Here is a 26,167-nt window from a genome sequence, read left to right as displayed (position 1 = left end):
GGTCCGTGCCAAGGAAGCAGGATGCCCCAGGGAGATTTGTTAGCATCGATGGAGGCCCAGGTAGGGTTAGGGTTTGTGGATGCTGATGTGTGTGTGTGAGGGAGAGAGAAAGAGAGAGACATGGGGCAGCCTCCCTGAGTGATGGAGACAATGGAACCCTCCTCAATGGGGCTGCCAGGCCTCCAGGAGGAAATCCATTTCCCCATTGATGGAGAGCCCCAGCCCTCCCTTCCCAGCAGCGTGTGTCTGAAAGCTGCTGCTTCTCCAAGCCCAGCCCTGGATGGAACGTAACAGCCTGGGAAGCAGCCTACACGGGGATTTTTTTCTTTTTTCCGTAAAGGACGAGCCAGGCTGCAATCACCGGCTCCTCTGAGCCAGCACTGGGCTGTGTCGTCTTTAGCTCTCTCTGAGGGGGAGGCTGCCTTCCTGGCCAGGTCTGCTTGGAATGTTCCAGGCCTCAGAGACACCAGCTCTGGGGCCCAGGGAGGTCCAGGCCTGGGGACTGCCAGACCCTTGCCAAGTGCCAGATTATCCATTCAGACCTCGCCATGGACTGGAAACACGGCAGGTCTTGAGCAAGAGAGACTGGGGTTCAAGACCCAGCTCAGTGTCTCCCTGGTCATGGTGGAGTCATGTGAGCACTGTCAGCCTTGCCGGGCCCCAGCTTGGTCATCCCCACGCTGGGACCTCCCCACCCTGAGATGCTGGAGGAGTCGAGGTACTGATTTCTTTCATTACATCAGCCTTGAGCACAGTGCCTTTCAAGCCTCTGTATGCACAGGGGCCTCACCGTGCGGGGAGCCTGAGCGCATGAAACATGGATCGGGGTGCTGTGCTGGTGGGGGACCAGGCTCAGGGCCTACCGGGGTCCCCAGAGACTGAGGGACAGTTCGAAAGCACTGCTTGAGCTCAAGCTCAAGCCTTTGGCCCACATTCAGCTGCATTTCTACCGCTCCAAAGGTTGTCTTGAAAGAAAAGAAAGAGACCCTGCACAAGCTCGGGAGGCAGGGGTCCACTCCAATTGTCCTTCATGTGACTTCACGGCCAAGCACAGGGTGCCCACCGCATAGCATGGATTCCACGTGCCCCAGAAGCCCTGCAACCCCACCATTGCCTGGCCTGGACCTGGCACCCCCCAGAATGGGATTCTGAGAGTAGTAGGTCCACAGTCATGAGCTTCGAATTCAATGGAGCTCACGAGAGGTGGTGGCAGGAGGACCATTCAGCTCCACCATTTCTGCCGCCTGCCACCTGGGCCCAGCTTGGGGCCTTGGTGGTGACAGGGAGCTCACCCTCTCTTGGGGCTGTTGGTTTCACTCCCGGACAGCCCCGGCTCAGGAGAGCTCTTCCGCTGACAGAGTGCAAATCGGTCTTTCCCGCTTCCTTTTCTTGGTTCATCTTCCTGGGCCCCTTGAGCCACATGAGGCAATCCACCCCGTCCCCCTGCCTGGCCACTCTGCAGGTGAGGAGAGGTGGCTCTGGGTCCTAACCTGGGGACTGTCTTCCACCCAGGGCCGGGCATCAGGCCCCTTGCCGCCACCTTGAACGCTGTCACCTCCCCAGGGTACAGTCCCCTGCACAGTGTCCAGGGGAAAAGGAGACTCTCCCATGTTCTAGAACAATCCCAGCAGACACGGTGTCCTGGGGAGACTGTGGGGCTCTGTCAGAACTGATCTGTGCCCCGCCCCCTTGCCCAGTGCCCTGTGGGGAGGCCCCTGCGGCTCACTCCCAAGACCAGCGGCCTTGTTTTTGCATCCTCACAACCACCTTGGCAGAGGTGCATGTCCCATTTTACAGGTAGGAAATTGAAGCTCAAGGAGACTAAGCAATTTGCTGAGGGCACGTGGTGTGGCCAGCCAGACAGTGGTGCTCCCGTGCTCACCGCACACCCTGCAAAGCTGGCCTCATGCCCTCCACGGACCCTTGGGGGCAACTTGGCCTGCCCCACAGCCCACTCAGGAGGCTCCTGAGATGGCACGAGGGGCCCAAGCCCCCTAACCAAGGGCAAGTCCTGGTGTGAGCAAGACATAGGGACCCATGGTGGGTTCAGAACCCTGCAGGGCCGTGTCCCCAGCTCCCCCCCCCCCCCCCAGGCATCGCCAATGCCAACTAGGGCCGCAGGAGGCGTGACCCAGCCCAGACCACCAGCTGCTAGGGTTCAGCAGTGGCCTGCCTCATCCTCCTCACTGGCCAGAGGCTGCAGGGCCCAGTTTGGGGGGTGCCAGGGCAGGGTGGGGGCAGCATACATTGTGAGCAGCAGCCCCAGATGTTGACCAAACCCCAACGTGAAGTCCCAAGTGCAGGAAGTCAGCCCTCCTGTGGTCTCCCTGCCATGTTTGCCCTGGGGGCTGGCCCTGGGTTTGACATCTGAGCTTGCAGCAGCCTCCCAGGGGAGGGAGCCAGAGTTGGCCATGGATGTAACCCAGGTCTCTGGTGGTCGCGGCCAGTATCCCCACGTGGTGGAGGCCAGCCATGTGCACAGACATGGGTTCGAATCTCAGCTCAACGCTTCCTAACTAACCAAATGTGTCTGTCTAGGGCCCGCTGGGGGGTGGGGGGGTGTCTCTGTTCCCCTCCTACCTGTTCCCCTGACAGGGTCCTAGAATCTGTCCCATTGCCTTGTGGGTCTAGTTTCCCTTCCTAGGCTTCTGTGCATGAAAGTAAAACCCTCCCCACTTGAGAGGTCTTACTTTCGACCCAAAGGACATTTGCCCTAATAAGATATAATCCCGAAAGCAGCAGATGAGGGAGTGTTTGGGGTAGCCTGAGTGACCCCCAGGAGGCTGGGCCCAACCGAGGTCCTGCACGCTGAGAGCATGAGGACACCAGCTCCTGTCACCTCACAGCACCACCCTGACCAGGAAATCACGAGACACTCTCCCTGTGGGCCGTCCGGGGTTACCAGTGAGCGGCGGGCCCCAGGGCCCCAACCCCACTGCGCAGGCAGGCTGAGCAGGTGCCACCTGTCAGCAGCCCGTCATAGGTACCTGTCGTGCAGGTGGCACTGCAGGGCTCGTGGGACGAGAGCTTCCACCGGTACATGTCCGCTGGACTCACGCCTTGCTTGCGTGTCTTGGGCCTGGTCCTGAGGAGAAGCAGAGAAGGGGATGAGTGCTCGCTCCCCGGAGGGTGCGCTGCCCAGTGCAGAGTCCACACTGTTGGAGTCAGCACGCCCAGTGTCCAGAACGGAGGACAGCAGGGAGCACCGCAGGGAGGCACGCGGTACGACGGAACGGACGTCGGCCTCTCCCTTGCCTGGACAGGTGGCAGTCCCGCTGCCCGAGCTCCCGGATTGGGGCCAGCTCTGGGCTCACTGGTGTTGCAACGGCTCCCCGCACACACGCCGGGTTCCCACTGTTGCCTCCTGGCCCCAGGCGAGTGCTTTCCTTTGCTCTACTCCCCCAGCAGGGACCTCAGAAGGCACCTTCCATGCTGAGAATGTGCCAGAATTCTCTCTTGCTTCAATGAGGACGCTAGCCATTCAGCCTCCAAGTATCAAAACAGCAAAGCTCAGCTGCAGACAGGGGAGTGGCTGGTCCCCTCCAGACGCCTCTGCCCAGGTCTGCGATGGCTGTTGTGCAGGGGAAAGCAGGCTGGTTCGGCGCCAGCAACCAGCTATGATTCTTGGCCGGAGCCCGGGTGGCTGAAGCCAACTATTGTTAGGACTGTTTGCTTCTTTGAACCAGTTGGTGTGCTGGGGCCCAGCCTCAGTATCCAGCGAGCAGGCTGGGTTTGGACCCAGCAGGGGAGGAGGGAAGCAGTGGCGGCAGCGGCAGTGCCTCCTGGAGCCCCAGGATCTGCTCTGAGATGCAGCCACCGGGGCTTGGAGGGGGTCCCCCCCGGAAGCGGACGTGGGGCGATGGCCTGGCCAAAGGCACACCATTCAGCCCCCCACCCTGCCCCTGGCGTCCCTCTGACTCCCGACCCTGCCCCACTGCCCCATGTCGCTTCCCAAGGGGCTGACTGGCAACCACCCACGGCTGCTATACCCTTTCATGGGGTGTCCTTGTGGGCACAGGCACGCGTCCCTTCCTGGGGACCTGTGGCCACCTCGGCTGAGCAAGTGTCCCAGGGTGTACATGCTGAAGGGCTTTCCAGGCGACTGTGTGGCCAAGACATTGGTTTGGATTCAACTGAGAGCTCTCTCCCCTCCCAGGGGCTTCATACATGGAGGAGCCGCGGTTCATCTCACTCTGAGAACCAGGAAATAATCCACCCACGGCCTTAAGTAATGAATCTACTGACGTGCCACATAACCCAGGGCATGGGAGGGGGGTGGGGGGCTGAGGAGGAGGAAGCAGGGGCCGGGGAACAGGCCCTGAGCTGGTGGTGGCCAGTTTTAGGGCCACTCGAAGCCACTGAGCCCCTGACCTGGTGGCTTCACAACCAAGAGCCAGCCCCTCGCTTTTGCAGATTTCGGAGGTAAGAGGAAGGTTCCCCCTCCCTCCTCCTTAAGAGTGGGGAGAAACTCTTGAATGGGGCTCTCCCAAGCCCCCAAGACCTTGTCATCTCACAGCAGAGGACCCGTAAGAAACCCGGGAGAGCACCCAGCAACCCCATGCAAGGCCTCCTGGGGAGAAAGGGCCCAGAAGCCTACGACCTAATGTCTGATCTGGGAAACGCAACTCACCGATAGGGTCCCCCACCCTCCTTTCCCCGGCTTTAAATTCTCCCCAAGAACAAAAAGAGATGCAAAGATCCCACCCATGTCCCACCGCCCCACCCATGGGAAAGCTGCGCCATCTTCAACTAATTACGTACTCCTCAGCCAGCAGGCTGCGTGACTCATTCCCGACTCGGGAGAGCGCGCACGCGGCCTGGTTCAAAATAACCCTTCGGGGTTTAAGCACAAAAGGTATTTCTGGAGGGGCTGCCCACACCTCACTCTTCCACGTCATGCCCAGCAGAGCCCCTCTCGAAAAAACCAGCCCATATTTGCACAACAATGCAACTCCTGCCAGCTTCGGTTCTTGGAAGGAGCCAGCACCCAGGAGGAAAACACCCACGGAATCTCACAGAATCTGGGGGCCACCAGCCCTCTAGAGCCTCCTTTTTGGAAGGAAGAGAGCACCCGTCTCAGCCAGACTCGGTGGGGCTCGAGGGTCCGACAATCAGGCCAGGAGAGTCTCGGTTGGCCACAACCGACCTTGCTGGTTTGCAAATAAACCAGCAAGGCCTCTTTGCTGTTCTTCCCCTCTCCCTCTCCAGGGGTGGGAGAGAGAGAGAGATTGAGAGCGCTCCTGTGTCTCCCCGTCTCCAGGCCGGTTCCCAGCGTCTGCCTCTGGTGACCGGGGGCCTCCCGTGATTGTTTGAGGCCGCTCTGAAGAGATGAAAATAACCTTTCCTTTCTGGGCCGCCCCTTTGATTTTGGCCTCTCCCTGAGCAGACGCGACTTCCTGTGTTTGGACAGTGAGACGCGCCGCCGGCTATTTTGGCCTGGTGGCTTCCCCGCCGCCTCCCTGGGCCCTTTATCTCCAAAAACCATCTTTGGTCTCTCCTCAGCAGCATCCTTTGATGGCGGGGGGGGGGGGGGACCGCCCCATCTCTCCCCACGCCCGCCAGGGCTTTCTGAGTGTGGACAATCAATAATTGTATTGATTCCTGCAGCCGAGGGGGGCCTGGGGGGGCGCTGAGGAGTGGGGTGAGAGTCGGCTGGGGTGGGGGCAGGAGAGATGTTTTCAAATGTGGCTTAAGGACCCCAAAGCTTGTGGGTGATCTGGCCTGGGAATCCTAGGGCTGTGGGACCGGTGGACCCTGTGGCATCCTCTTGGCCTCACTCTCAGGGACTCAAACTGAAGCTCAGAGTGGGTAGGAGACATGTGTGAGTCACTCAGAAAGTTGGGATGGTGCCCCGGGTCTCCTGATGCCCCTTCCTGAACTGTGTCCACACTGCTGTAAGCCACCTGAAGCAGCAGAGCCTCTGGGACACCTTGATCAAGCCACTCCGAGAGGGACACCGAGCTTCTGGGGCATCTGCAAGAGGCCCCACCCCAACATGGAGGTTCAGGTCCTACTGAGGGTTCTATCTGCTGAGTCCCCACTCAGTGCTTCCATTTGGGATAGACTGTCATCCTCTGGGCAGTCCTGGAGCTGAGAAGGGACCAGGCCAAGGATGCAGGGACCAGGTGCAGAGCATTCCATAACTGGCTTGGTCACACCAGCAAGTGCGGGCCCAATGTGAACACTGGTCCTTTGCCCGTGAATCCTGCTCTCAGGCTCTGACCTGCACCTAGAAGCAAAGCCTGCCACCCTTCCCAGCCGCTGGGTCCCACATGCCCCCCAGACCCTACACCCTGAAAGCCTTTGGGCCGCTGGACAGGTGAGCAGATAGCCCTGGTGGAAGGGCAGCCACAGAAGCTTCCAGAGCTTCACTGGGTCCACATTTGCAAAGAATTCCACCCAGAGACTGTAAGAGGCGTCCCAGATATACCCGGGGAGCCTGACACCCCAGCTGTCCCCTGTGACTAGGGGCCTCTAGAAAGCAGCTTTAGAGAAGGATCAGGCACCCTGGTAGACTGGGGTGGGGGGGCGCTTCACCATTCTTGTCCCCGGCTCAAGGGTGAGAGGGTCACCCCAACCACCTCACCTTATGAGGGATGCCCAAACCTTCTTTTAAACCCAGTGACCCAGGGTCCCAAGCATCCTCAGCCCGCCTATGGCTCCATTCATGTTTGGTGTCTAAAGTCAAGGAGTTCAGATGGGTCTTCAAAGACAAAACAAGAACCATTGAGTCCTTCCCACCTCTAGCCCCCACCCCCCACCAGTGGCTGCTCAGTGTGACTCGCTCTGCTGGAAGCAGTCTAACTGCCCCCTGAGCTTCTGGGGAACAGTGCAGGGACCTCCATAGTGGCTGTCATTGGCCCAAGGGATTTGTCACCAGGGATTCTCCCCTAGTAGGGATGGTGGCAGGCCTGGGGCCACCCTGCTCCCAAGTGCCTCCCACCCAGAGCCAGCTGTGACTGTCCAGGTGTCCTCACGTGTGACTGTCCAGGTGTCCGCAGATGTGACTGTCCAGACATCTCCAGGTGTGGCTGACAAGGTGTCTCCAGGTGTGGCTGTCCAAGTGTCACCGGGAGTGACTGTCCAGGTGTCTCCAGGGGGCTGACAAGGTATCTCCAGGTGTGACTGTCCAGGTGTCCCTTGGTGTGACTGTCCAACTGTCCCCAGGTGTGACTGTCCAGGCATCTCCAGGTGTGGCTGACAAGGTGTCCCCAGGTGTGACTGTCCAGGTGTCCCCAGGTGTGACTGTCCAAGCATCCCCAGGTGTACTGTCCAAGTGTCCCCAGGTGTGACTGTCCAGGCATCTCCAGGTGTGGCTGACAAGGTATCCCCAGGTGTGACTGTCCAAGCATCCCCAGGTGTGACTGTCCAGGTGTCCCCAGGTGTAACGGTCCAGGCATCTCCAGGTGTGGCTGACAAAGTTTCCCCAGGTGTGACTGTCCAGGCATCCCTAGATGTGACTGTCCAGGCATCTCCAGGTGTAACTGTCCAGGAGTCCCCAGGTGTGACTGTCCAGGCATCTCCAGGTGTAGCTGACAAGGTTTCCCCAGGTGTGACTGTCCAGGCATCTCCAGGTATAACTGTTTAGGCATCTCCAGATGTGACTGTCCAGGTGTCCCCAGGTGTATCTCTGGCTCTGGACACCTAGCCCCAGGTAGCCCCTTACTCGACCCATCCTGGAGGCAGCTCCAGCCCCAGAAGCAGAAGGCCTTATTCCCAGTGCCTGACTCTGGGCTCTGGCCCTGCCCGAGGACCCCAGTGGACCCTTCCCCACCTCCTGTCTGGCCCTCAGTGAAGTCAGGCCTGAGCCACTGTGCACTCAATGAGCAGCCTGGAGCGCCCATGTCACGCTCGGCAGCTTGTGTACGGTGACCATCCAGACTGGGAACCCAGGCCTCAGGCTCTCTGACCCCTTCCATGCCCCCGTAACTGCCCTACCACTAAGGGGGGTTGTTCCCACACATGTGGATGCTCGGCCGAGCTGGGCTCATGATGAGCACTAGGAACCGTTCACCTCCTCCTCCCCCTGAACCGGTGTCAGAGCCACACACGATGCTCAGCCAAACTTGTGGCAAGAAGTCACTAAACCCCAGGCTTTTGAGCTCTCTACTCAGACCCAGGGTTGGGGCCTGGGGCAGGAGTGGGGTCGGGCCTGTCCCCCACCCCAGGCCTGCCCCAGCAGCCCTGACAGGGCAGCAGAAGCATCTCCTACCTGGCCTTGTGTGTCCTGTTGCCAGCCAAGGCAGGGAGGCTGGAGCTGGCATTGGGGAACGGGGCCTCCGAGGAGGAGTTGGTGACTCTGTCACTGCTCAGCTCCAGGTAGGACCCATTGAGCAGATAAGCCCCCGCTTCCTCATTCTCCTCATAGTCCACGTAGAGGCTCTCGGCCGGGGAGCGCCTTGGGGCGCCCTGCGCAAAGATGCTGTTACCCGTCTCATTGAAGGGGAGTTCTCTGGAGTCAGAGCCTGCGCCCAGGAGCTGATCAGAGATGACGTTGGCAGAGAGGAGCCGCTGGGAGGTGAGACGTTTATCCACCTGTTGTTCATCCTTGTCCCCCGTGAGAGCCGTCCCTGTGGCATTGCCGTCTACGAGGGAGACAGGTGGCTCACTCTCAGATGCTCCCCTGTGTGGGCGCCAGGGCTGCCCGTGGGGGTGGGGGCGGGCACACAGGGTGGCTGGCAGCAAAGACCTGAACTGGGACGTTCCCAGAGGCAGGTTTCTGCACAGGGAGAGGACACAGACCACCACGTGGTGGTGTGCCCACCGGCCTGGACTATCTCTTGCAGGGAAATCGGATTGAATAGGGTCCCCTCAAAACTCATGCCTGCCCTGAACCTCATCAGAATGTGAGCTTATTTGAAATGGGATCCTGGTAAAGGTAGTTAAGGATCTAGAGTTGAGTCATCATGGATTTGTGGGCGGGGCGGGGGGGTACTATATCCAACAGCTGTTGTCCCTATAAGAAGGAGAGTGCATGTGACAGACACAGAGGAGAAGGCATGTGACCACGGAAGTGCAGAGGCTGGGGCCCCCAGGAACCAGGAGAAGCAGGAAAGACCCCCCTCTGCCTGCCACCACCCACAGCCTCCAGAGGGAATGTGGGCCTGCTGACACCTGACACCTTGATTTTGGACTTTTGGCCTCCATAACTGGGAGAGATGAGTTTCCAGCTGTGGGGAGCCTCCCTGTTTGGGGTGGTTTGATACAGCAGCCCCAGGGCACTAAAACAACTCCTAAAGTGTTTTTTACTTGAAGACTCTCGGGGTCTTAAAAATTGGAGGCATGTGGACAGCCCCGGTGGCTCAGAGGTTTAGCACCACCTTCAGCCAGGGGTGTGATCCTGGAGATCCAGGATCGAGTCCGACATCCGACTCCCTGCATGGAGCCTGCTTCTCCCTCTGCCTGTGTCTCTGCCTCTATCTCTCTCTCTGTGTCTCCAATCAATCAATAAATAAAATCTTAAAAAAAAAAATTGGAGGCATGGTCCAGACCAACCCTGGCAAGCCACTGCATGGGCCTTAGGAACACGGCCAAGCTACTGGTGTGGCTCTCGGGGACCCTAACTCACCCCTACATCTCTGGCTATGCCTCCCGTTGTTTCCCTGAACCCTGCCCTGCCCAGGCTGGCTCTCACTGGCTCTCTCTTTCATCCCACCCCTCACCCACAGCCTCAAGTGTTCCCAAGCCCTCAGGTCAGGGCCACCCTCTCTGAGGACCCGAGGTCCTCCCATGCCCCCTCGCTGACCGGTCACCCCCTTCCAGATCACTGGCCACACCTTGGTGTGCTGTCTGTCTCTACCAAATGAACAAGTGCACGGGCTGGAAGGTCAGACTGTCCTGGGTTCGACTCCCAGTTCATCTATGGATATGGGAAAGCCCACATCTAAGCCTTAGCCTCCGCAACTGAAATGAGGACAACTGTGCCCGCCTCAAAGAACAGATGAGAAACAGCACGTATGTGAAGTGGTGGCACTGGCCCTGTCCCCGAAGCTGCACGTTGCAAGCCTCTGATCAGCCCCGTCTGCAAGCCTCATCTGCAGGCTGCAGGAGACCGAAGACCCCTTGCCCAGGGCCCGTCTCCCTAGGAAGCCCCTGCCCCATCCCGTCCTTCCTGGTTACCTCGGAAGCCCTTGCCTCTGGGGGGTCCCTCACAGGCCCGGCCACCGGCCTGCTCGCACACCTCGTTGGTCTCCTGGCCCTTGCTCAGACCCAGCTCGATCCCCGGGCCCAGGTGGCCGAATAGCCGGTTGTCCAGGCCCAGCTGCTCAGAGGAGGCCTGGCTGTAGAAGGAGGTGTTGTGCTGAAGGAAGCCCAGCAATGCGGCCCCATCCAGCTCCTGGCTCTCTGCGCTCTCGGAGGTGGGCTCGGAGAAGCTGTAGTAGACCGGTTGGATGCGGTGGGTGTGCGGCGGCTGCAGCAGCGTGTACTCAAAGGTGATGGAGGGGCTTTTGCCGTTCTGGTTCCATACCTGGGGAGGAGAAGAAGTGGAACCCCACCCCTTCCGCACAAGCCTGGGGTGGCTGCCGAGGTTCGTCACCCACCAGCCCCTAGAGGGAAGACACACTTTTGTCCCGAGCTGCAAGAGGCAGTCCCAGCCGTGGTGCACAGCTGAGTCCTTCCTTCCCAGGGACTCAGCCTTGGCCAAAGAACGGGGCCTCCACTCATGCTGCACCTCACCTCTTAGGGCAGCCCGCATCTGAAGCCTGGTGAGTAGGAGCATGCCCAGGGAGGGGGTGGAGGAAGGTGTCCACCCTGGGCACAGGCCACGGCGGGCATGAAGAGGATGTTTTACAAGTAATAAAGCTGACTCAAACCAATCTGCATTTTCTTCTCACCACGAGTCAGAAATCCCACAGGGGTAACTCTGGGACAAAGTGCCAACATGCCACCAGGGTGGTTCTTGGAAGTTTGGAGAAAGGGAGCCAACACTAAGTGAAGGATAAAGCCATGGCAGATAATGGGAGTGTAAGGAGAGACTGCAAACCCCACCAGGTGACCGTTTCTGGCAGGACCCCCTGGAGGACATTCTATTCACCAAAGTGAAAGGAAATGTGCCCAAGAGGAAGCAGTAGCATCACTCAGAAGGACACTTGGAGGGACACCATTAAGTATCACCAGGCCAGACAGATGCCAGAACAAGCTGTCATAGAACCAGGCTCCCCAAGATCATCAGAACCCAGGGGGCTGACGTGGTAGCCAGGAAGCCTGACCCACAGAGACCTCTGCACACGGCCCATAGGACAAAGGACCCCAGGGGACATATAGATGGGCCCAGAAAAGGCACCTCTCCATCTGTAAGATCAAAAGAAATCAAGGGTGGATATTCAGGGGCGGAGGGCAGCTGCCCCAGAAAATTCACCGCCCCACCCGATTTCCTGGGTCAGCATCCAGACCCACAATCCACTGAATGATGGAACGGCCAGGTCCCTGGGAAGAAGAAGCCACAACAAGTTTATATGGTAATGATTCCCCTAGTTTTTCTCCCCCAGAATCGACATAGTCATTGACCTGGTTAACTGTTCACTGGAGAAATGGGTGGACATCTGGTAGTCAGGGTTTAGGTTGTCACTGCCCGTCAGGGACCTAGAGCATTGTCACGCACCCCATTAGTGAGACAGCATGTGGGTGACAAATAGCAGCCCAACTACAGCCCAGGTCTGGCTCGCAGTATGTGCACTGGACGCAAAACTTGACCAGCTCCCACGTGCACAGTGGCAGCTGGCTCCTCAACCTGTAGGGGAGGGGCGACCATCACGGGGGAGCTAAATGCAAGCCTATGGTCCCGACCCCTGACCCCCACCCCAACCAAGAGAGTAAATCAAAAACAGTATTGCATCCTGGGGAAATTACAGAGATTAGTGTCAGTCCTGGTGACCTGAAGGATGGGAGGTGGTAACCCCCATGCCCCACACCTAACTCAACAGTTTGGCTGCTATATAAGCAAGATAGATCCAGGAGGGTGACAAGGAGCCCCTCCAAACCCAATGGCGTGGGAGCTCCAGATAAACATTTTTTCCAGGGCAGATTAACATGACCTCAAGTTGACCACACATGGCCACCAACGTGGCAAATACGATCTTTCCCACCCCTACTGGGTAGAGGCAGTTTCTATTCCCCTGGGATGGACAACAGTCCCTGTTTGCAGTTTAGTCCTAGGGCAGTGTCAACCACCCCCAACTCCCCACTTGTGTCACATGTTAAAGCACAGCAGGGAGCATCCCCCATGAGAGGGGTACTGAGCTTGTCGGCAGAGGCCAGCCTCCACCATCAGTCCACCCATTGATGGCACAGTGGGTACATGAATGGAACAGCCATGCAGGTGATGCTGGAATCTCTGCACAGGCCCCAGGGTGTGGGCCAAGGCTGCTCTAGCTACTTCCACCACTGGAAGTCCAGCTGGGCCTCAGACCCAAGGGCTCACAGGGCATTTGATCCACCGAGACAGGATACCACATGACATTGCGTTGGCCAAAGAGACCCACTTTATAGCAAAGGAGGGGCCACCGCAGGCACGTGACCATGAGATCTGCTGGACCCACCCTTGACTGCCCCACACAGAAACCGCCAGCCTGACGGGACAGCACGCAGTAAAGCGGTGGTATGGCTTGCAGACAGCAGCACTGTGTGAGGACGAGGCGCCAGGGCACCCTCCATGACACAACCATGACGAATCACCCTGACACAGTATGGGGGCCCCAGTGGGCAGGCCATGTGGCTCTGGGAACCACAAAATGGAAGTTGCTGTGGCGATCCTTCCCAGGTCCCCAGGGAGCATTTGGGGTTTCTGGTCCCTGTGGCTCTAGGGTCTGCAGGTCCACAGGTCCTGCTTGCCAGACGGGGAACACTTGCACCAGGAGACATGGCAAGAATTTCATTAAACTCTCGGCTCTGATTGTCCCCTGGTCCACTTGGGTGCCTGTGTCAGGAGAGTAGCAAGAGTGACCGCCCTGGCAGGGGAATTGACCCTGACCACCAGGCGTGTGTAGGGACGTGTCAACCCTGGGGAATATATTTGATTACCTGCTTTCCCCCTGGGGCATCTCCTGGTATCTGCCTGCCCATTTTCGATGGTAACTGGATAAGAATGGGGCAGAGTCTGGAGCCCCGGAGCCCAGACCCCTCAGGTGAGCTTACCTGGCCAGGTAAGCCACCTAGACTAGCAGAGGGGAACCTAGAGTGACCAGTGGAGGAGGCAAGTAATGTGATTGGGTTGCAGCCCCCTGACGAACTTTTGTTCATCCCACCAGCCTTCTCCGTGAGGCTCCCTGGGAAGAAGCCAACCAGAACTCTAGAGGAGCTCTTCCCGCCAAGGTAAACTCGTGATACAAAGCCAATGGTTGCCTCCAGTCCCCGCCCTTCCACGAGCAGCCTGGAATGCTCTGTGGACAGTTCCCAGAGAGACCTGCCCCAGGAGTCATCCTCAGCTGAAGAGAACTGCCTCTCCCAGAGTCACACCCAGCCCTGTGGCTTCCAGCAACTAGGCTCTGCCTCTCTGCCTCAACTGGAGAGGACTCTGAGGGGCTATTGCAACCCCAGAGCTCCCAGGGGATCAGCTGAGGTTCTGGCCATACCGCTCCACATCTCCCTCTGTCTAGTCTGGCCCCCCGGCCCTCCGGAGAGCCCCAACCCCAGCTGCCTCTCCTGAGACCATACCCCAAACCCTGCATCACACTGTCCTCTGTCCAGGAGTCTGGGTCCTGGGACGCTGAAGCCAGGCAGCTGGTGTGCCTCAGGGGCAGCTCCAAGGGAAGGTGGAGAGGTATGTGGCCCCCATTAGGTTCTGGGGCCATCCAAGGAGGCTCTTCAGCCAAGAAGCAATGTGGGGAGGGGGCGCCCCCCTCCCAGTTAGAGACCCCTCCAGCCTAGCACTTAAACAAACAGCTGGCTCTGGCACCAGCTGACCTGCCATGTAGCAGCCCCAGCAGGGGCAAGTCACAGGCTCCATGTGCCCAGGGTTTTCCTCCACAGAGTGAGGATACGAATGGTAGAATTGAAATCAAATCAGTCAGGTGGGGTGGGGGGGTTGGGTCCACAGACCCTGGAAAACATCAGAACTGCCCATCTGGATATCACCTGCTTTCACTGACAAGTCCTCTTCTGTTTTCTCAGCACTGGGGCACCGAGTGGCGATGGCTCTCATTTCTAGACACCAGCTGTGTCCCGGCAAGCTGACACAGCAGGCTCAAACTCTCTCCTGCCCTCTGCTCAACTCCCTGCACCCCCCCACCTCAGAAGCCGTGAGCACCCTGGAAGGGCAGTGAGGGGTAGGGGCAGGTTCCCCAACATTGAGGACCAGGCAAAAATGCCACAGTGTCAATGGGGCCAAGGGCAGGGAACTAGGTGGGGGTATAAACACCCCAACTGTGCAATGGGGAGGAGGCCTGCATCCCCGCATCCCTGCACCCCCAAATAGCTTCCTGGCCTCAGTGGCTAGTGCGGATCCAATGGCTGCAGCTTCCTGCTATGCAGTCCCACCAGGGTCACTAACAGCAGTGGGGAAGGAAGAAGGAAGAAAGGAAGGGAGGAAGGGAGGGAGGAAGGGAGGGAGGAAGGGAGGGAAGAAGGAAGGAAGGAGTGAAGGAGTCAGTGAATGAATGAGTGAAGGAATGAGTAAATAAATGAGTGAATGAAGGAACTGTGAGTAAGTGAATGAGTGAATGAGTTAATGAATGAGTGAGTGGGGATGCCTGGGTGGCTCAGTGGATAAGTGTCTGCCTTCAGCTCAAGGTGTGATCCCAGAGTCCCGGGATCGAGTCCCAAATCGGGCTGCCCGCAGGAAGCCTGCTTCTCCCTCTGCCTGTGTCTCTTTCTTCATCTCTCTCTGTGTCTCTCATGAATAAATAAATAAAATCTTAAATGAATGAATGAATGAGTGAATAAATGAATCAGTGAAAAGGAATGTGTGCATGAATGAATGAATGGGAGTGAATGACGAATGAGTGGATGAATGAGAATGAATGAGTCAATGAGTGAGAATGAGGGAATGACTGAGTGAGAGAGCAATGAGTAAATGAAGGAATAAATGAATAAATGAGTGAATGAATGAACAAGTGAATGAGTGAATAAGTGAATGAGAATGAACGAGTGAGTGAATGAATAAGTGCAAATGAATGAGGGAATAAGTGAAATGAATGAGTGAACGAATGACTACGAGTGCTGGACCAAAGCACCCACTCCTGGGCTGAGGGCTGGGACAGCGGGTGGCTGGCTGGACAAGCGACTGGGAATGAAGTCACACACATGTGGGCTTTGGAGACTAAGGGAAGGAAGGAGACCCGGGGCTGTGAGACAAGGGCGGGAGAGTGACCAGGGTGGGGTGGGGGGGCGTGCAGCGCGTGGCCCAAGCTCCGGGGCCCCTGCAGGGCTGGCCCCGCTCACCCACCATGACGTTCAGGCCCTGGTTGGTGGGCCCCTGCGCCACAATGTACTCGATGCCCGTCTCGTAGACGTCCATGGGCCGCCGGTACTTGACCACGGTGCCCGCGATGTTGAAGTTCTTGGGGCTGTCCACCTTGAAGTTGCCGTTGAAGAAATAGTAGCCAGCTTCATCCGCGAGAGCTGAAGGGGCAAAGCCAGCCAGTCACCTGTGCGGGCCGCACTGGGCAGGGACGGAGGGACAGGGAGCAGCCAGCAGCGCCCACCCAGGCAGCGACGGCCAGCTCAGCCCTGGGACCCCAAGACGGGACACTCCCTGTCGTTGGGGAGTTGGGCATCCTGCCACGTCCAGCATTGGCCTGGGGATGCTCAGAAAGTGTGGACACACTCTCCCATCACCCGGCCCTGCTGAAAACTCACCGTGTGACCCTGGGTGAACTGCACACCTCCCCCCCAGCTTCCCACCTTGGTAGAAGGACCACACATGGGGACCCCAGAGTCCCTCCAGGGCCTGTGCTGAGCAACGCTGCAGCCCTGGCCTGACTGACCCGGAACACCGTCCCCACAGCCTCCGCAGGCCCTGCCGGACCACCCTGAGCTGACCAGCTCCATGCTGTCACTGGAAGCCCTAACATCCTGTGGCGTGGCGGCTGCCACCAGGCTGACCCCCGCATCAACCCATTCTCCCAGGCGTGGCTGAGGGCAGCCCGGGCACATGCTTAGTCACCCTCTCATTGAGACGGGGTGTGAGTGGACACTTGGAACACAGGACCTTCGAAGGACGGCCACTCCCAGGGCCTGACCCGAGCCTGATGACGCCCAGACAGCAGGAACGTGCGTGCAACCCACGGCAACCCAGCCCCTGCCAGCCCCGGAGGTCAGAACAGCCTCCCGGAGCTGGGGGGTTGGGGGGGCCGTGCGGGGCAGCTGGCCCGCCCTGGGGCTGTGGAGGGCGAGCAGAGGTGCTGGGGGCCGTGGGCGCAGCGGGTGGGAGAGAAGAGGCGGGCTCCGAGCCGGCCACAGCGTGCCTTTCGGAGGCTGTCCGGAGAGCCAGTGCCGGAAACTGGTCTGAGGGCGGGGACGAGCTCCATTTCCAGAGCTCCTGATGCAATCGGAGCAGGGGAGTCGGGCCATTCATTTATTATCAGGCAGACGCAACACGCAACACACGTCTGCTACAGAAACGTCGGAGAGTCGCGGGAACGACCATCCGGGCTGTGCAGGCTGCGCACCATGGGGCGCGTGCCGGGGTGCGGCTGGTGGGGCCCGGCCGCCAGGTATGTGCACAGGGTTAAATCCCCGGCTGGCGTCCAAAGCCTGTTTCCTGACAGTAATGACCTTCCTTCCTGCGGCTCCCCCGCTGCTCGCAGGCTGTCCTTGCCGTTTCCACGCGTCTGGTTCGAGAGCGATTACTGTGCTGCCGGCTCTGAGAACACGGTGTTTCCTGGCCTCGCCACCCTCCCAGCAGGGGACACAGCCACCGGCCTGGCAGAGGCCCGGCTCCCAAGCCCGGGCAGTGGGGCCTGGGGCCTGGAGTGTGCAGACCTGGGGGCATGAGGGCTGGAGTTCGGAGACCCCACTCAAGGCGTCCCCACACAGGGACCAGTCCTGGCTCTCACGCAGCACCCTGAGACGCAGGGAGGGGAGCCAGGTGGCAGGGCCGGCTTGCCTGCTGGGGTCCCTGGCCTGCCCATCACCCCCCCACAGGACGAGGCCAGGGGCAGAGCAGTTCATCGGCCTCAACACCCACCTACCGCAGCCAGGAGGACCTCAGGCTGCTGCCCGCAGGTGTAGACATGGGGGTTGCGGGGCCAACACTCCAGCTACACAGGGAGCCTTTCTAGAAATTGTCACCAACTCGGGGCCTCACCGCCTCAGCCACTTATGCAAGTAGGTCCAGAATTGTCATGTCAAAGGACCCCTACTAACCATGGTCCCGCTGCCAGCAGAGCTGTCCAGTGGCAGGACATCACCCAAGAGCCACCAAGCCTGAGTCTGAATCTAACCTCTGCTCCTCATCCCCCGTGGCCTCCAAGTGGCCACCTGCGTGCTCTTGTTCCAACTCAACTTTCTCGGCTCCTGAGTCTCACTCTTGTACCCTGCAGGGGTTGGGGGGAGCCAGAGACCCCACTGCCGGTGCCTCCAGTTTTTGCCTGTACCAGGCTCTCCAGGGACAGGGAACTCACTACCTGTCAGCACCTACCCCTCCTTTGTCAAGCAACTCTCAGTATAGGTCCTTCTGCACATGGGGGTGAGGTCACCTTCCCCATGACCACACCCCCCAACACACATATACACACAGCCAGGTCAAGTCCTGGCTTCTAGGGCCCGACCCTCTCCCGCAGGATGGATCCAGGGTCAAGCGCCCTTCTCCAACCCCATACGCTTGACCCCACACAAAAAGCACGAGCCCACGAGGGGCAGCCCACCCTCTCTCAGGCCCCACACGCATACCCAGGACATCCGCAGACTTCTTCCGCTCCACGATCTGGATGTCTCGGGCGCCAGCCGGGATGTGGGTCACCAGAGAGTAACCTGGGGGAGATAATAAGATAGTGAGCGGCCAGTCGGCTGTGGCCACCACCTCTCTGTTGGGAAGTCATTACCCTCCTGTGGCTCCTGGTTGGAGGGGGGGACTGAGGCATCCCCCAACCCCCACCTCCCAACAGCTACACCTGAGCTCAAGACGTGAGTCCACAGCCCTGTGGAAAAGCCCCATGTGTCTGGAGGGCTGGGCTGCTGCCCAGGGACGCACCCAGGGTAACCTGGTTCCATGACCCTCTCCCACCAAGGTCATGGGTGACGCTCATCAGCACCTGACCCCCACTCCGGAGGGACACCATTGGCCACAGGGACCTTAAATCTGCTAGGGTCAAGCGGACTTGGGTCCTTCTCTGCCTCTGCCACCTATCACCGAGGTGGTCCTGAGCCCTCGGGCCTCACTCAGGGTCCTCACCTGGGCACAGGGACGACTGCCCCCCCTCTAGGCAATGTGGGGAGGTTTCCGCATGGCACGGGGCCTCCCTCCCCCCAATGGCACGGTCACTACTATTATTGTTTTAAAACCTGTATTATCACAACATCATAAGGATTTTATCAAACACTGGCTGCATTGGAAGATGTGGGTGAGGAAGTACAGCTGGGGGCCTATCCCAAAAGGCGGGGAGGTAGCCATGGGGACCTCCACAGAGACGCCCAACAAAGGCATCAAGGGTCTAGGGGGCAGACCTCTGACAAAGGGACAGATGCTACCAGCAGCAGGTAGAGGGTGGTCTGAGGAGGAGGAAGAGAGGTTTTAAAAGCCCTAAGATGGAAAAGTCTCCCAGGAGAGAATGGTGACAGTGCTTTCTGAAATCAGGTTTGCTGGGGGACGGGGGGGGGGGCAGGCGGGGACACCCATTGCAGAGTCCTTGGGCGCCTGCCCGCGGGTGAGCAGCTCTACAGGCCAACCCTGCCTGCTGCATTGCAGGTCCCCAAAGGAAGGCTCTGAGCTCGTCGTCCCAGCCAGAGGGTGCTAAGAGGCTCTTTGCGGGGGCCTGGGGGGCATTCACGTGGGGTGTCAGCCCCCCACAATGGCAGAGCTTAGGCTCCCAGCGTGCCACACTGGGTGCAGAGGGGGGCAGAGGGGAGGTGGGGAGAGAGGTGCATGGGGCCCGCCTGCCTCCACGGTGGTGTCTCTGCCGCACACCCGCAGTACAAGTAGCAGCCAAGCAGGCAGGAAATGAGGACTCGGCATAACTGTCGTTTATCTATGTGCAGGTTTAAATACATCCATGTTTAAATTCGCAACTGGCTCACGAGATTGCTGTGCATTTGATAACAGCTCTTGCACAGAGCAGGGCTGGCGCCATGGTGAGCATGCACACGTGTATCAGGGACGAGTGTGGCTCGGTGCTTAGGACCACAGAGCCCGGAGCCAAGCTGTCTGGGTCCAGAGCCTGCTTGGCCACCTCGGCCACCTCTGGCTGCTTGGCCTCCCACTCCTGTCTTCACCTCCCTGTTTCCACACCCACCACATGGTGCGCGTGACTATATCTGCCCGGCAATGTTCTGAGGCGTGAAAGCCTTGGCCCCGCATGCAGAAAGGATGTGGCAATGTAGGTAGGCTGGGAAATGTCAGCCCCAGCACCCCAGGGGTTGTTCCATGGGGCACGAACCTCATCTCCGGGGCCTGAGTGCAGCCCACAGAACACAGCACATGGCCGCTCAGAGAGAGAGGCCCCCGGATCTGGCCTCCCTGCCTCGCTAGCCATGTGTTCTTCAGGCCCCCTGGGCAGCTCTGCCCTGGGCCCTTGGTCTCAGACACTCCCTGCTCAGTCCAGGATGTCCATCCCTGGGTCCCACGTCCACGCCCTATCATTAACTCCTAAATTACCCCTCCTGTCAGGGGTGGGACCTCCAGGACACGGCCAGGGTCCCGACAGCTGGATCCCGGGTGGCTCCCATGAGTCCAGGCATGCCCAGCCTCCCTCGGGAACCTTGAGCAGGAAATCCCACGGTGGGCCTCGGTTTCCCCATCTGCCTTGTGGGTTTCAAGTGCCCTGTCTTCCGCAGTCTGAGGGCTGTGCTAATCCACGTTGGATTTACGGAGACCCAGAAATGCAGGCAGTTGGACACCAAGTGCTAGAGTGCAAAGTCCGGCCGGGTGCTCAGACCCCCTACCTGCCCACCACACCCCACCAGCCCTAGCTGAGCCAGGCCAAACGGGCACACTGGGTGGACGGACATGCCGCTGCCCCAGGAAGGGAGGGACTAGCTCTGCACTGGCATTGGCCACTGTGCCCCTTCAGCCCTCTGAGACTCAGGTTCAAGGGCTTAGGCCCCAGAATCCTCAAGCCCAGACTCAAATCTCACATCAGCTGTGGGGATGGGACCTGTGCCTCTATTTCCCCGTTTTGGGTGCTGCTGCAAAGGTCAGACATGATCCCCTAGCCAAAGGGGGTCCTCCAGAACCTCTGGCTGGCCCACCTGGGCACGGGGAGGAGGACGGGGGGCCCTGAGAGGGAACGGATCTCGCACGGAGGCACTCAGCTGCCAGGGCCCTGGGTGAGGGGCGCAGGGGGCTCTTACCAAGGTGGGCATTCCCTTTGCGATAGTTGCCCGTCACATGGGTGCAGCTGCTACCGTCCCCCTGGCAGACGCCACACTTGTCCAGCGTGTGGGTGGAGAAGAGCACCCCGTCACAGCCGATGGGCTGCAGGAAGGGAGGCAGAGAGGGCCGCTGGGAGGGCGCTGAGGCCCGGGCCCTGGGGGCCGCCGCTGTCACATGTGGACAGGCGGGGCGGTCGGTGCAATGAGACCAGTGGGACTTTTGCTACAATGTTTAACAACCTCACATTTTCCAGACACGCAAACCCCTCGCAGGTCGGTGAGCTTGCAGGACGTGCCGTCGCGGGCGGGGACCATGAGCTGCCGCTGACCGTCCACAGTGGTGCAGTGCAGGTCACATGGCTTGCTGGAGATGTGGACATAGTCGTCTGATGGGGAGACAGAGCCGTCTCAGGGTGGGGGGTGGGGGAGAGTTCCTGTGCCCATCGCACAGATAGGAACACCGAGGCCTGGAGCATGCAAAGGACTTGCCCAGGGTCTCAGTGGCAAAAAAAATAAAAAATAAAAAAAAACAAGATGCTAGTGATCTGGCCCAGCCTGGGCTCTGTGAGGTCCAGCCCCTGCCTCCTTGTGAGGACGGGGCAGCTCCCCCTCCTTAGCAGGTCTGAGCCAACTGCCAGCCCTGGGCTATGGGTCCTGGGCACCCCAGCACTTACTCCATGAGTGGGAGAGACCAGCTCACCATCCCTGTTGCCTATGACCTTGGACAAGACCCATCCCTCTGGGCTTCGCCTCCCCGCCTGCCCACCCTGGGCGAGGACGTTCCCTCCCACTGCCCCCAGGAGGGAGCTGCCGGGCGAGGGTCTTTCCAGGGTGTGGAGGGCCCCCCACTGCTCTCTGATTCCCCGCAGGGTGGCCCAGGGCCTGGTACCAGGGTACAGGGGCTTCCACTGGTGTGTCCGCCCGTCATACACGCGGGAGTTGAAGGAGATGCACTGCTCCTCGCGGAAGCTCCTCCCGTCCGGCGGACACTCCTGCGGGGCGAGAGATGGGAGGTTCCAGGGGAACTCGGCCCGACAAAGGCATTTTTGTCCAGGCTGAGCAGGAAGTGGCTGCAGCCGGGATGGCCCGGCCGGGGCCCATGCGGCAGCCTCTCGCTCTCCCTGAGGGCCACTCGCTCTCTGGAAGGAGCAAGGACATGCAGAAGGGCAGCTATCATCCCTCAAGGACCTCCATGCACTGGCCATCCTTGGGTCCCAGGCAGGATCCTTTCATACTGCCTCCAGCCCAGCCTTCTCCCCAGACATACTAGGGGGCAGAGAAGGGGGCACCCAGCCTCAGCGGTGCTCATCCTGCATCCTTGGGCCGAGGCCCACCTGTGCGTGTGTCTGGAACACAGCCCATTGACTGAAGGTGGGCTTGAGTTCATAGAAGAGGGACCCCTGGGGTGGAGGGGAGAGGCCTGGCAGTGGGGCACAGCTGGTCACGCTGGGCCATAACCTCACTACGTCTCCCTCCCGGGCTCACTAGCATCCAGTGACGCCAACACAGGCCCTAACTCCCTGTGCGTGCGCAGAGACATAGCCACGTGGGCGCAGGGTCACAGGGACATAAAGACCCCAGTGGCTGGCTGTCTTTCTGTCCCACGCCTGGAAGTCAGGGTGCAGACTGGCCTGGGCCCCATTGAGAGCTAGAGCCACTGTCTGCTGCCCCATCCTGCCGGGGCTGGGGGTACCAGTGCCTGGGGAGCTGGAGTGGGCCACAGTGGGACTTCTCACAAGTGGGGACGGGAATGCCTGGTGACTGTCAATGTTCCAGTGAGCATCTGGCACAGGACTTGTGAGCAGAGGGGCTGCAGCCAGAGTTCTCACACCTTGAGGCTATAAAGGCAAGTCCTTACCCCTGCATGTGTGGCACACATGGGGGAGGGGGGCGATGAGGGCAGGACAGATCTGATCTGAGGCATAAGGGGAGCTCTGAGCCCAGGACCCCTCACCATCCTCTCTTCAACAGGAAATAAGGGGGAGGCCCAGGACAGAGTGTCTGGAAGGCCTGGGAGGCCCCAAAAAGATCCCTCAGAGCTTGGGGGAAGGCTTGCCATCCCCCCCCCGGTGGGGCCTCACCTGCACTCTGCACAGCTGGTACCGCTTGGACGTGCCTGTGCAGGTCCTGTTCCCAGCACCCATGACAGATGTCCTCCTGTGGGAAGACAAGGGCTGGGCTGGGGGTGGGAGCCACAAGCTGCAGGCACCAACCATGTTCCTCCTCCAAATGGCCTCTGGGGTCCCCAGAAGCCCCCCTCCTGACCTCCTGAAAAAATTCTCCTGACCCCCACTGCTCCACCACAGCCCAGGGGAGGGAAGATATCCAATTCACCTCTGTATCCCTGGCACAAGGCACAGGGTCTTTATACACAGATACCAACAACATTTACTATGTCCCAGCCCCAAACTGGCAGGTCAGCCTCATCTCTACTCCACAGCTGAGGAAACTATGTTCTGAGAAATTCAGTGGCTTGCCCAAGGTCACACTGCTAGGGAGCAACAGAGGCAAGACTTGAACCCAGGTGTGTCCAATGGTAACCACTGTATCATGTTTTTCTCCGTGTTTATTCAACTCAAGTCCTCAGAAGAGAAGGCCAGGGAGGACCTCACCCTTCATTGAAAAAATCCCAAGAAAGGGCACCTGGCTGGCTCAGTCAGTAGAGCACACCACTCTGGATCTCAGGGTCATGTGTTCAAACCCCACATTGGGTCTAGGGCTTGTTGAAAGAAAGAAAGAAAGAAAGAAAGAAAGAAAGAAAGAAAGAAAGAAAGAAAGAAAGAAAAAGGGATCCTGGTCTCTCATGAAAGAGCTGTCCCCAGCACCCTGGAGCAGGATGAAACCCAGGTCGCCATCACCCAGGACCCATCAGGAACCTTGGCCCTGACAGGCCAGTGAAAAGACTGTCGCTCACCTGGCCTGTCCTGCCTCCAAAGGAAGACCTCTCCCAGCCTGGAACCCCCCTCACCCCATCACCTGCTGCCCCAGGCCCGCACCTCTGCTGCAGGCAGTGCCGCTCCTGGGATGTCACCCCGGCCCCACAGCTGCGGGAGCACGCCGTCCACTTGGTCCACTCTCCCCACCAGTAGGCAGTGGCGTCAGTGCCCCCCTCCAGGCTGTTGGAGGTTGGGCTGTTGTCCTGGGTGAAAGTCCCCACAGATGGGTTGGAAGAAGGCTGAGCCCTGGGGAAGGACTGGCCTGCCACCCCTGTGCCCTGGTCAGAAGGACACAGCCCATGGATGCTTGCCGGCTGGGTTGCTCCACACCCTGGTCCAGATCTCCAGGGTGGTCTTGGAGGGAGCTCCCCAGAATTCGTGGGCCTTGGGTCCTCCCAACCTTGAGATCTGGAGCATTCTGGGGGCAAGAGGGGGTGCCTGAGGCTGCACCTAAACGTCCTTGCTCCCAAGCAGCCTGGGTCCTGGGTCCTACAGAACCACCCACACCCCTCACTCTAGGCCTTTGCTCAGAAGGGGGTACTCAGGCCCTTCGGACCTCATCCTGCATGTCAGCAAGGGATCTGGAGTGGCCAGGGTCCCCGCGTAGGGGCCGGTCGGACTGGCTTGTGAGACATGCTCCTGGGACCTGAGCGGGGCCCTGGGAATGCATGCGGGGCTCCCTGGACACGTGCCCTGCACCTGCCACACCCCCTCCGACCTCACCCCCTCTGAGTGAGGGACCCTGCTCCCCACTCACCGTGGCCCCAGTAGATGCCACATCCCCCGCCAGAAGTACCACCGCCAGCAGGGCCCAGACCCAGCGCGAAGGCTGCCGTTGACCATCCATCCTAGGAAGCAAGGCCGCTGTTGCTGCGAGGCCAAGCCCAGCTCCTCTGACAGCCGACGAGGGTCCACTTTAGGGAAGAGCCCTTGGGGCTATCTGGGATTGATGGTTAGTGGCTGCTTGGTGGTCCCATGGGAGAGTTCGGTGAGTGATTAGAGATGCCTGCCATGGGCACGAGAGCCACAGGTGGTGGTGTGTTTGCTGAGCCTTGTCTTCCCCACCCACCCCCACCTAAGGACGGGGAGGGGTGCTCGCCCCGACCACCAAGCTGCCCAGGGAGTGAGTGCCTGTGGAGGAATCTAGCTGCGGGCCCCGGCCACACCCATCAGGTGAAGGAGCCAAGCACCAGAGCTCGGGCTACCACCTTAGCGGGTGAACTGGTCAGAGCAAGAGCTCCTGGGGATTCTCACTGCTGGGCGCTTGCCACCCACGTGGAAGAGTGATACCCTGACAGCCATGTGGGGCTGCTGGAAGGGCCGCGGACACCACCCACTCTGCCAGGCCCTTCCCCACCCTGGCCACCGCTACCCCTGCCCTTGAGGGAGCTGAGCGTCTGGGCCTCTCACACCCCAACCAAGATGCACAGCTCATGCCCCCAGAGTGTGGAGCCAGGGGGCAGCCAGGGGCTGCAGGGCTGTGTCCCAATGCACGGGCACTGTCACCACCCCCCAGCCACCAGGGGTCAGATCAAGGGGACCCTCCAGCCTCCTGGCCTCTCAGCCTTGCCCATCTGCTTTCCCTGTGTGGACGCCTGCCTCCTAGAAGGGAGGCACGGGGGCCCCAGCAAGCCTCTGTCCAGGACTTGTCTCATGTCTGGAGTGTCACCTGCCAGCAAGGCACAAGAAGGGGCTTCAGAAGCCACCCAGCCCGTCCCCCAGTGGTCAGGCACGAGAGGAGGAAGCCAACTTGCCCCAAGCCACACAGCAAAGTGGCCTGAGTAGTTGCCAGACCCAAGGAAATGTAGGCCCAGCTAATTCCAAGGAAGGAGGTGTGAAGGTCCCCCACCCCTGCCCGCCAGGCCCGCCAGCCCCAGGCCACCTCCAAATCTGCCCCCTGTCCCCTCCATCAGCCCTTGCAGGTCAAGCACCTGCAGATCTCCAGGAGCTGTGCCAGCAACTTCCACTCGTCTTCAGAATGTCTGTGCCAGGACGAGGCAGCAGGACCCTCAGTTCGAGTTTGGAGCCAGCGTCCTTGAGACCCCCACCTTGCCAGCCGCCTGCTGCCACCTCCCGCCCCGTCTGCCACCCCTCCCCCGTGGGCCCCCATCTGCAGCCCCCACCAGCTTCACACAAGCCTGGAGCCCCCCTCAGCGGTCCCATTGGCTAATCGGTGCCCCAGCTCCTGCCTGCCGGGCTAAAGACAGGTGCTGAGCCGGCCCCACACTTGGTTTTCATTAAGACTCCCAGACACCGCTGGCCATGGGCCAGGTCCGGCTCACGCGGGATCCATCCCTCCCTGGGGTCCAAAAACAGACACCGGCCAGCAGGAGAGGCTCGCCTCGCTAAGAGCTTCAGGCGCCCGAGGCTGGGGGCTGAGGGGCCACCCTCGCCGTGCTCTGCCCGGCGAGACCCCTCCCTGGGAGCCCTCCTCCTGTTATGTAACAGCTCCCCCGAGGGGGCCGGGGGATGCTCTGCGCCCCCCCCCCCTGCCGGCCCACGCCGAGCTGACCCCATGCCCGGGGAGGGCTGTGGTGGGAGGTGGGAAGGTCGGGGCGGCCTACCTGGCCCCGGGGTCAGCAGGTTGTCCTCCTGGGGAAGGGGGCAGAGCTGCTGTGGGCAGGCAGCGCCAGGTGCTCGGAGCAGGGGGAGGCTCAGAGTGCAGGGAGCCGAGGGCTCGGCCTCACTCCCTTCCTCCTCCTCCTCCTCCTCCTCCCCGTCGCCGCCTCCCTCCTCCACTTCAAAGAGCACCCACGAGAGGGGGT

At 60.0% G+C, this 26,167-nt stretch overlaps 1 protein-coding gene across 4 annotated transcripts in view; it reads right to left on the bottom strand.

Moving 5' to 3' along the window:
* ADAMTSL2 (ADAMTS like 2) overlaps positions 1-26,167 on the bottom strand; it is a 33,148-nt gene extending 6,981 nt beyond the window's left edge. For 2 of the 4 annotated variants that reach the window (XM_055315124.1, XM_055315140.1), the window contains exons 1-12: positions 25,967-26,167; positions 24,160-24,250; positions 23,463-23,605; positions 22,548-22,623; positions 21,356-21,458; positions 20,707-20,852; positions 20,446-20,569; positions 17,830-17,910; positions 15,383-15,558; positions 10,120-10,468; positions 8,213-8,585; positions 2,988-3,085 (exon numbers count right to left, since the gene is read on the bottom strand). In XM_055315124.1, coding sequence (XP_055171099.1) covers positions 2,988-3,085; positions 8,213-8,585; positions 10,120-10,468; positions 15,383-15,558; positions 17,830-17,910; positions 20,446-20,569; positions 20,707-20,852; positions 21,356-21,458; positions 22,548-22,623; positions 23,463-23,605; positions 24,160-24,249 — 1,759 coding nt within the window. In that variant the 5' untranslated portion in view covers position 24,250; positions 25,967-26,167. Of the gene's footprint in view, positions 1-2,987; positions 3,086-8,212; positions 8,586-10,119; positions 10,469-15,382; positions 15,559-17,829; positions 17,911-20,445; positions 20,570-20,706; positions 20,853-21,355; positions 21,459-22,547; positions 22,624-23,462; positions 23,606-24,159; positions 24,409-25,333; positions 25,385-25,966 lie in introns of all 4 variants that reach the window. The other 2 variants (XM_055315133.1, XM_055315129.1) reach the window with 2 other exon arrangements.

The sequence above is a fragment of the Nyctereutes procyonoides genome, unplaced genomic scaffold (genome assembly GCF_905146905.1).
Source record: "Nyctereutes procyonoides isolate TBG_1078 unplaced genomic scaffold, NYPRO_anot_genome, whole genome shotgun sequence".
Classification (NCBI taxonomy): Eukaryota; Metazoa; Chordata; class Mammalia; order Carnivora; family Canidae; genus Nyctereutes; species Nyctereutes procyonoides.
The sequence above is the reverse complement of the archived record's forward strand: the minus strand, read 5'-3'. Positions and strand labels throughout refer to the sequence as shown.